Source organism: Pelophylax lessonae (assembly GCF_965119305.1).
Source record: "Pelophylax lessonae genome assembly, chromosome: 5".
Taxonomy (NCBI): Eukaryota; Metazoa; Chordata; class Amphibia; order Anura; family Ranidae; genus Pelophylax; species Pelophylax lessonae.
This window is the reverse complement of record NC_138772.1, coordinates 410786282-410797221: the sequence shown is the minus strand read 5'-3', so window position 1 is coordinate 410797221 and position 10940 is coordinate 410786282. Positions and strand designations below refer to the sequence as shown.

General features: G+C 43.2%; 1 protein-coding gene across 1 annotated transcript in view; it reads left to right on the top strand.

Annotated features, from left to right (window-relative positions):
* B4GALT6 (beta-1,4-galactosyltransferase 6) overlaps positions 1–9785 on the top strand; it is a 148710-nt gene extending 138925 nt beyond the window's left edge. Inside the window, exon 9 of the mRNA XM_082258603.1 lies at positions 6773–9785. Coding sequence (XP_082114729.1) covers positions 6773–6920 — 148 coding nt within the window. The 3' untranslated portion in view covers positions 6921–9785. The remainder of the gene's footprint in view (positions 1–6772) is intronic.
* Positions 9786–10940: the final 1155 nt, after the last annotated feature.

Below are 10940 nucleotides of genomic sequence, written 5' to 3'. Positions count from 1 at the left end.
TTTTTAAAGTAATACTAAAGTCTGTTTTTTTTTTTTTTTTTTGCTTAAAAATAACAAACATGTTCTACTTACTTGCTCTGTGCACTGGTTTTGCACAGAGCAGCCCAAATCCTCCTCTTCTCATGTCCCTCTTCGTTACTCCTGGCCTCTCCCTCCTGTTGAGTGCCCCCCACAGCAAGCAGCTTGCTATGGTGGCTCCCTAGCTGAGCCACAGCTCTATGTGTCCATTCGTCCATTCTGACACTGAGCAGCTTTAGGCCCTGCCCCCTCCCTCTCCTCATTGGTTTACTGACTTTGACAGCAGCGGGAGCCGATGGTGGAGGGAGGGAGAGTCCCGTGAAGTCAAGTTTCTTCTGCAACATCGCTGGATAGAGATGGGGTTCAGGTAAGTATCAGGGGGCTGAGAAACACAGAAGGTTTTTTTATCTTAATGCATAAACCTTCTACCTTTACAACCACTTTAAGTACCATAGTTGGGCGCCATTCCACGAGCGCGCTCAATTTTAAAGCATGATATGTTAGGTATCAATTTACTTGGCGTAACATCCTCTTTCACATTGTACAAAAATAATGGGGTTTATATTATGTTTTTTTTTTTTTTTTAAATTCATTAAACTATTAAAAAAAAATTGCATTTTAAAAACCGCTGAGCAAAAACCGTGTGACATAAAAAGTTGCAACGATCGCCACTTTATTTTCTAGGGTTTCTGCTAAATGAAAGAAAAAAAAAAAATATATATATACAGGTCCCTCTCAAAAAATTAGCATATTGTGATAAAGGTTATTATTTTCTGTAATGTACTGATAAACATTAGACTTTCATATATTTTAGATTCATTACACACAACTGAAGTAGTGCAAGCCTTTTATTTTAATATTGATGATTTTGGCATACAGCTCATGAAAAACCAAAATTCCCATCTCAAAAAATTAGCATATTTCATCCGACCAATAAAAAAAAAAGTGTTTTTAATACAAAAAAAAGTCAACCTTCAAATAATTATGTTCAGTTATGCACTCAATACTTGGTCGGGAATCCTTTTGCAGAAATGACTGCTTCAATGCAGCGTGGCATGGAGGCAATCAGCTTGTGGCACTGCTGAGGTGTTTTGGAGGCCCAGGATGCTTCGATAGCGGCCTTGAGCTCATCCAGAGTGTTGGGTCTTGCGTCTCTCAACTTTCTCTTCACAACATCCCACAGATTCTCTATGGGGTTCAGGTCAGGAGAGTTGGCAGGCCAATTGAGCACAGTAATACCATGGTCAGTAAACCATTTACCAGTGGTTTTGGCACTGTGAGCAGGTGCCAGGTCCTGCTGAAAAATGAAATCTTCATCTCCATAAAGCTTTTCAGCAGATGGAAGCATGAAGTGCTCCAAAATCTCCTGATAGCTAGCTGCATTGACCCTGCCCTTGATAAAACACAGTGGACCAACACCAGCAGCTGACATGGCACCCCAGACCATCACTGACTGTGGGTACTTGACACTGGACTTCAGGCATTTTGGCATTTCCCTGTCCCCAGTCTTCCTCAGGGTCCGGTCACCTCTTCTCGTTGTGCAGCGTTTTCTGCCACACTTTTTCCTTCCCACAGACTTCCCACTGAGGTGCCTTGATACAGCACTCTGGGAACAGCCTATTCGTTCAGAAATTTCTTTCTGTGTCTTACCCTCTTGCTTGAGGGTGTCAATGATGGCCTTCTGGACAGCAGTCAGGTCGGCAGTCTTACCCATGATTGCGGTTTTGTCGCCATTGTCTTGCAGATCACACGAGGCCGCCATATTGGCGTAGCCTCGTGTCTCCAGCATGGGGGCGGCCATGTTTGAGGTGACCAAACACCTCGTGGAGCCAGGGGGAGGCACCGGAAGGCGTGTTAAGGGGCGGAGCCGCCTCCTTTACCCAGGAAAAAGGGCCAAAGACTTCCTGTCTGTAACAGGACAGCACTGAGCAGGCTGATAGAAAACTTCTGTGCATCAGGGATGAGCCTTGGGGTCTCTCTCTCTCTCTGTGGGGTCCAAAAAGGCAGGTAACACTGAGGGGCGCTGTTGCGCTGGGGGATTACAAAAAAAAAAAGTTTTTTACTTTGTCATTTTTTTTTTTTTTTGTCGCTGGCAAATGTCTTGTATAGTCATTGACCCTGCCGCATATGTATCCCCACCTGATCCCCTCAAGGTGGCCGCAGGACCCTCCAGTACCCCACTTGTTTTAATGCATTTTCGGCAGTTTTGGAGTCTTTGGTATCCCGGGTGGAGGTGGCCTGTCAGGGACGGGGGTCAAGAAGCGACCCCCGCCTACCCCTATTTTTTATCTGATACTTCAGATACGGATTCGGAGCTGGTCAATGCAGCTGCAGGTCCCTCTTATGGGGCTGTTGTCTCAGGTAATGTCTCCTCAGCAGTGAGGAGAACGTTTCTGCCTCCGCCATAGCACAAGAGTGGTGGATGCACTAGTTGTGTCCGTCCGGGAAACCTTTAGTCTTGAGGTTACACCGGCAGAGGTAGCTGAGACTGAGATTCCTTTTTGGTACTTGTTAGCCTACCAAAAAGGGCGAAGGATTTTCCTTTACCCAAATGGGGTTGTTTTGAAACGAACCCCTGCTATTTCCAAACGCATGGCTAGGCGCTATCCGTTTGAGGAATCCCTCTTTAAAAGGATAGACGGTACCACCTGTAGTGGACTCACCAATTTCCAAATAAAGCCACCGTTATCCCGTTGGAGGATGCTGCGTCCTTTAGGGATCCGGGATCCGGTGGATCGAAAAAGTGGAAGCGGAATCCCGCGTCATTTTTTCCCTGATAGGGTCAACCCTTAGGCCAGTGGTTGCCATTTAGTTTGGTTGAGATTATAAAGGATCTCACTAGGGGCAAGAGCACGGTCTTGCCACAGAATGTTAGGATAAAAGGACCTCGTAACTAACGAGGACCTTCCTTTTCTGCTCATAAAGAGTTTGTTCGTTCCGCGAGGGCGGGCGATAGGGCGAAACCCTCCAAACCCCCTTCAGAGGGTTTTCAAAGGGCGCTGGTCGGCTAAACAAAAAGTCCGGCTCAGCCAAGCCTGAAGAATACAGCCTGATGCGCCCCTACCCATCTCTGGGGTAGGGGGATGGCTTCACCGGTTTCCGGATCCGTGGCTTGCCAGAACCCCGGACTAAGGGGTTCGCGAGGTCATACGGTCAGGATACAGGATCGAGTTTTCGATCACTTCCACCGGTGCGATTCTTCCCTTCTAACATTGAACGGTTTCAGGGGGTTCTATTCGAACCTGTTCACAATGCCCAGGAAAGAGGGCAAGGTGCGTCCAATTTCTGGACTTGGGGAAAGATGGAGTCCATCCGAACAGTGGTGGCCTCCCTGCATCAGGGGGATTTCCTGGCGTCCATAGACATTTAGGATGCCTATCTTTATATCCCCATCATCACAGGACATCAGCGTTTTCTTCGCTTTCCCAAAGATCATCCCTGGTTCCCACCAGGAGACTGAACTATCTGGGCCTAATGTTGGATACATCCTGGGCAAGAGAGTTTCTCCTTGCGGAGAAACTCCAGAAGGTTCAGTCAACGATTCGGATGTTGCTGTCCGTCAATTGGCTGGGACTGATGGTGGCCTTCTTAGAGGCAGTACCGTATACCCAGTCTCATACCCGAATTCTCCTGAAGGAGATTCTTTTCTAATGGAATCAGAATTCCGATTCCCTGGACAATCGGATCCGGTAGAGCGAGCGGACCAGGGAGTCTCCGATGCTCAACCAGGGGAAGTCATTCCTTCCGATAGCATCCAGGTTACCAATAAGGGTATCGGAACTGAGAGCGATCAGATTTTGTCTGATTTACTGGACCGAGCAGCTCTAGAGCAGCCCGATTCTGATCCAATCGCACAATGCCACGGTCGTGACTTATGTCAAGAAAGGGGCACTTAGAGTGTCCTGGTGGCCATCGAAACGACTAGCATCTTTCGTTGGACGGAACGGTTTGTTCCAGATCTCCCCGCAGTGTTCACTCCGGGGGTGGGAAATCGGCAGGCAGATTATTTCAGCCGTTAGATTCTGGATCAAGGGGTATGGCCTCTTCATCCAGAGGTTTTTCACTAGCTGTCCCTTCATTGGGGAACCCCGGATGTGGATCTGTTGGCACCTTGGCTCAACAGGAAGGTGCGGAGGTTTGTAGCTCGCACCCGCGATCCTCTAGCGGACGCAGCAGAAACGCTGATCGCCCCGTGGGGGCAGTATCAGCTACGGCATGCCTTCCATCCTCTCAAGTTACTGCGGGAACTTCTTCGCAGGATAGAGATGGAGGGAATTCCAGTTATTCTGGAAATTCCGGACTGACCTCGTCGAGCCTGGTACGCCGACTTGGTGAGGCTAGTCGCGGACGCTCCTTGGAGACTTCTCTCAGGGAGGATTTGCGGTCTCAGGGACCGATCTTCCATCTTGCTTTACAATCGCTGGCTTAATGGCCTGGCCATTGAGACCCAGGTACTGAAGGACAAGGGAGTGTCCGCTTCAGTTATTCCTACCTCTAGTTAAAGTTAGGAAAGCGACTTCCAGCACATGGAAGTCTTATATTGCGTGGTGTGAATCTGTTGATTTCCCCCACATACCTATTCGGTGACCCGAATCTTGGTCTGTCTGCAACAAGGGGTTGAGCAGAAACTGTCCTTGAGCACTATCAAGGGTCAGGTTTCAGCGTTGGCAATCTTCTTTCAGAAACCTTTGGCCAATCATTCCTTGGTGCGGAATTTCATTCAGGGGGTGCGACATCTGGCTCCGCCAGTGTGTGCACCCTTACCGCCTGGGATCTTAATTTAGTGTGGTCGGTTCTTCAGAAACTTCTCTTTGAAGATATTAGGGAGATTCCCTTGCTTACATTATCCCAGAAGGTGGCCTTCTTGGTGGCCATTACTTCTGCACGCAGGGTGTCAGAACTGGCCGCGTTATCTTGTCGTTCCCCATATCTGGTGGTTCATAGGGATAAGGTGGTTCTTCTTCCGAATCCATCCTTCCTTCCTAAAGTGGTTTTCAGAGTTTTCATCTGAATAAAAATATTGTGTTACCTTCCCCGTGTCCTAAGACTAGCCATCCTTGGGAGTTTGCATTACACTCCTTGGATGGGGTTCAGACAATCAGGGTACACTTGACTACTACGAACTTGTTTCGTAAGACGGACTCACTTTTTGTGATCACGGATAGCCCTAGAAGGGGGTTGCCTGTGTCTGCCGCGACCATATCTAGATGGACCAGTCAGACGGTGGTACAGGCTTATTCTATTAAGGGTCGGAATCCTCCGTTCCCTGTTAAGGCGCACTCTACTCGGGCGCCTAGTGTTTCCTGGGTCTTCCGCCATCAGGCGTCAGCGATCCAGGTTTTCAAGGCGATGACTTGATCGTCGGTTGATACCTTTACATCATTTTATAAAGTTGATGTGATGGCATCGTCAGATGCCTCTTTTGGCCGCAAGGTTCTGCAGGCCGCAATCTGAGGAGACTGTTGGTCTACCTCAAGGGTTTGTTGGGTTTTTCACTTAGGTCTCATCTTTTGCTCGATGAGTCCTTGATGCTTCTGGTTGGCTCCGGTTGGGCCTTCTGGATTTTGATTTCTGTTATCCCACCCCTCATTTGTGGTACTGCTTTGGGACGTCCCGAGTTGTTATTAATCAACGAGGACTACGTCTGTCAATGAGCGACAGAGAAAAATGGATTTTTGTAAAATCTTACCGTAAAATCCTTTTCTCTTAAGCTCATTGACAGACGTAGTACCCGCCCCTCTGTTTTTAAGTTGGGTTGGGTTAAATTCTCTAAACACTGCTTTGTGACCTAACTGATTTGCTGTAGCAGGAAGTGAGAGGATATACCCTCTGGGACTGCCCCTAGGGTGTGGCCAGAACGTTTTCTTTCCTGTCTAGTCCTACTCCTGTAGAGGGCAGTATAACCCAAGTTGTTATTAATCAACGAGGACTACGTCTGTCAATGAGCTTAAGAGAAAAGGATTTTACGGTAAGATTTTACAAAAATCTATTTTTATCACAATATGCAAATTTTTTGAGAGGGACCTGTATATGTATGTGTATAATATATAGTGTTTCAAGGTTCTAAGTGACTTTTAGCAAAAAATACAGATTTTTACTTGTAAACAACAAATGTCAGAAAAAAGACTGGGTCCTTAAAGAGGTTGTACACCGAGATTTTTTTTTTTTCTCTTCTTTAAATCCTGAAAGAGAAACCCATAATGAGCTAGTATGCATCGCATACTAGCTCATTATGAAATACTTACCTTAGAACGAGCCCCCGCCGTGCCGTCCGCTTACCTGTATGACGGGCGACATGTATAGTCGCCCGTCTTCCGGGATCGCGGCATCCGGCCATCTGATTGGCCGGAGCCGCGGTGACGTCACTCCCGCGCACGCGCGCGGGAGCCGACGGTCACGGCACGGGGCTCTGAAGGAACGGCACGATCTGCCGTTCCTTCAGAGCGCATGCGCCAGTGACGTCACTGGCTGCATTAAAGGTAAATATCTCCTAAACGGTGCATGTTTAGGAGATATTTACAGTACCTATAGGTAAGCCTTAATATAGGCTTACCTATAGGTACAACTTCCTGAGGAGGGTTTACTTCCTCTTTAAGTGGTTAACATAGTGTAGATTGAGGGTGGTAGAGTTAATAGCAGGAGCTGCTGTGCACACACTGGGAAGCTCTGAATTTTGCATGCACTCTATAGGTTAATAAAATTAGATTAGACTGTAAGACTGCAGATGCTAAATTGTGTTTTTTTCTTCCTGCAGATACAAATTGCTGCGATACTCTAAAGAACGTCAGTATCTTGATGGATTAAATAATTTAATATATGCCCCAAATATAATTATAGACAAGTTGTTTAAAAACATCACTGTAAACCTTGTGCCAGAGCTGGCTCCGGTGAAAGACTACTAATAGGAATGCTCACTGTTCGACATCAATGGGATGCCTATCAGAAGAGGAACACTATAGCTATGGAACTAATGGACCACCTCTTACGTGATACTAGTGACCGATATCAAATTCCAATTCTCTGAATGTGTGACCATGCATTACGTCTCAAGCCAGCAGCTGCTATATCAATGTTTACAGCAGAAGACTGCTCCTAATGCAAGCCTTGTCTCACCAAATGCTCTACACTTCCACCTTTTCACTCCACTGTGCGGTGATTTTAGTTCAACACAGGTTTTGCTTTCTATTTTTGCACCAATATACTGCTTCTTGAGTTTTCTTCTTTTCAGTTTTTGGCCTTAAAACTATAGGCCTTTTTTTTTTATTTTTTTTTTATTTTGTATTTGGCAGGTGTATATGTTTATGTATATATCAGTTTGGTTTGTGTAAATACATTGGTTATATTTGTGTGTATATATGTGTATATACATTTATGTATACACATATGGATTGATGTAAAGTTACTCCAACGATTTTTAATGACCCCTGTTTTACACCTTTGCATGTCTTTATTGTATTAATGTATTATTATTATTATCATTTTTTTTTTTTTTAAACCTTGTGTCTTATTTAATAGCGCAAAGATACATTGTAACCTCAAACAACCAATTAGAATTAATCTTTCAGCTCAGACTAGCAAAAGCTGATTTTGATTGGTTGATATGTGGTGCGTGGCACTCCTGTTCTTTGCGGTTTATTATTAAATAAAGGCCATTTTCTTCATTTGCATGACAATAAACACCTGTAAATATTAGAATTTTTTTAAAAAAAAGTTTAAGCTTAATGTAAAATGAAGGAACTGCTTATAACTTTATGGCCAGCTATGACTGTAAACTGTTATAATGGTTTGTGAGCTTAAGGCCTTTTGTTTGGGGTTAATTCTGAACACTGAGAGAAAAGGGATGTGTATGTTTAAGTGCAGCCTTGGCCACTGTGGTACAGAATGTACAGATAACCCCCGTTCCCCATATCGTTTGTAATTATATAATTTATTCTATGGCATCGTCATTGTATAATATATATTAAAAAAAAAAGTTACATATCATACATACAGGTTGTCAAAAACTATCTGTGCCAACTCTACGTCAGGGAGCTGATGCCAAGAATAAATTTCTCTTTTTGTGTTTTGTGTTTTTAGGTTGCTAATTTATTTTTAAGGGTTTTTTTTTATACTGTGTATTTTTTTATTTGCAGCAAATGACTTCTTGTAAAACTCAGAATGAGCCAAAATATGTTCTTCCATAGAAGAAATGCATATTCTTTTGGTGATGATGTTTTTCTAAGAGTACAGTATATATATTTCACATTGCTTCAAGGAATAGATTAAGTACTTAATTCTCCATTTTTTTTGGAGTTATGAGTTTGATGTAACTGCTATTTTTTTTTTTTTTATTTTACTCGGGATTAAATGATACTTTGTGCTGACAAATGCTAGGGAATTTGCTGTCCAGTTGAAAAAACTTTCAACATCCTAAGGCTCCGTTGGCAACAGTACGCTAATAACTCTGTTTCCATGCTTTGAGAATTTGTAGAACGAGCATAAAAGAAACCATTCATGTTCATAATTTATCTCTCTTTCATAGAATTATTGCTACCATGTGTTCCACAGAAAGCATTGCATGATTCCGGTTAGATGAGATGACCAGGGTGAGCAGAAATGGAGACTCTTCCTGCTTAGGGTACTGCTTCATAATACTGGGAATCTTGCCTGCTTTTTGACGCTTGCTGGTGTGGATGGAGCCTAATGGGGGCATTCATAAAAAACTTACTACCAGAAAAATGAGGAGGGGGGGGGGGTGTATGCTTATTTTCTCCCAAAGCGTGTATTATTTATAACCACTTTTGTGTTCTTTTTACTGTGTTTTGAGATAAAGAACAACTTTTTTTTTTTTTTTTGGTGGGGATCAGTTACCCAATTTTCATCCTGAGTGGGTTTTAGAAGTGTCCTTTTAATCTGGGACTTTTTTTTTAAAGTAGATGTTTAGGACAAAAGTCATCTGGAGTCTAGTTGGGATTTTTCAAGTGGTATTCTTGGTTTTTAACTTGCCTAACCTCAGTAATGGCCAGGCACCATGTGTTTGGTCTCCATATTGATCTTTTATTTATTTTTGCTTGTGAATGCAGTGTCAGTACTGTTTGATGATTTGCTTACCACTGAAAGCAGCTTAAATACCAAAGTAATTTTTGGAGTGGTCAGCAATCTTCTAAAGCTGCATTCATCGTAGAGAGACTTGTCATCTGTGTGGTGACCATTATACATACTGCCTTTGGGAGCATCAGACTGGGGACGGATGCAGTAACAAGTTTTTAAATACACGTCCTAATGCTTTTCGGGGAACAAAAACCAGTGTATACACTGTTGGTTGTCGCCTTTTCCTGTGTACTGTTTTTTATAGGTCCTCAGAAATAATGGGGTATTTTGAGGGAGGGGGCATTTGATTTGGGTTATTAATGGCACTTAACAGTTCCTATATTTCATTGCACGTATCTGAGAACTTCTAATGCCATATTTTGTACCCAGTTCCATCCTCCTTCGCTTTTTGACTTTAATCTTTTGTACCAGTGTTAACCATTTATGGAAGAGCATGGTCTCACATTAGTCGTTTTTTTCTATTCTGGACTATGCCACCTTCAGAAACCGTACCATAATCTCAGAATCCGTTTAGAATTCTGAGTTTAGTAAACTGAAAGAAAGATCAGTGCATCACATCTGCTAATAACAGCACCATCTTAGTCAATGCCACTGCAAAAGTCATAGATGTAAGAGTTTTAGTAAGAAAACCATTCACAATATTTATATTGATGAATAAAGTTGTAACTGAAACCCAAGTTTGGAGTTGTATTTTGTATTGTTATGTCAAATCACATTGCATATCAATTTCTATAACCAGTCGGTAGGTACCACTAACAATGCACGTTTCCCTCTTCCATACTAGTGAAATATTCAAGAATGATGTCTTATTTCCTGGTAAGCACTAAAGCAAGCCATACATGGCTCCTTTTCTCTCTCTCTCAGCCAAACAGCATGAATAGAGGAATCTCCACCCCTGGCTATTATATTCAGCAGCCCTGGTACTTGTGGCTCCCTGGTACTTGTGGCTCCCTGAATACAGTGGCACTGCTAAATGATAGGATGCAGTCACTGTTCGCCGATAAATTTTCACCTGACATATTTTGGTTTTTAAAGAATTATTTTTGCTATGGATTTTTTGTTACATAATTACATCTTGGACCAGTGTAACTATGCATATGCCATACCTGTGGGATTTCTCTAGATGAATCCATTGTCTCCAATGAATGCATCTGATTGGTTAAGGTAGGGAGCTAGGTGGTGATATTTTCACTGTCCACCTCATCCAATCAGAGAATGCTTTGCATTATTAAGAAAATGCAAAGCATTTTCTGAATGCGCCCACGCCGAGCGGCCAACCTCCTGCAGCAGAGCAGCCCCTCAGCATGAGATCCAGAAGCTTGTGGAGATCATTAGAGTAGTGTCTTAGTACAGTGATTTTCAGGTTCTACAGGGATTCCACCAGTATAGTATATGCATAGTTACATTGATCCAAGCTAGAGCAATGTAACTATGTTAAAAAAATATATATTTTCTTTAAATAAACATTTGTCGAAGCCAAGTGGTGCTTTCAAGGCCACCTGTGGATAAGAAAGAGACCAGCTTTCTCTTGGTTACCGATCAAATTCAGATCTATTCTGTACGTCTGTAATATGGTGGCTGGGGTTAAATGTCTTAGAACACATTTGGCCCATTGTGAGCTTCATTTAGCACTTTGCAAGTCTTAAGTAACATGCCATGAGCAAAGATTAAGCCTTAATATTCACAGAGGAAGTTGGGATGACTAGGGCATTAATAAAACTCTTTAGGCTGAAAACCTAGCAGCTAACTAAAAATAATACATTTTGCCTGTGGTTTACCTTACAAAATGGTGAACGTACCCATTTGTACAGATACATTTCCCAAAAAAATGC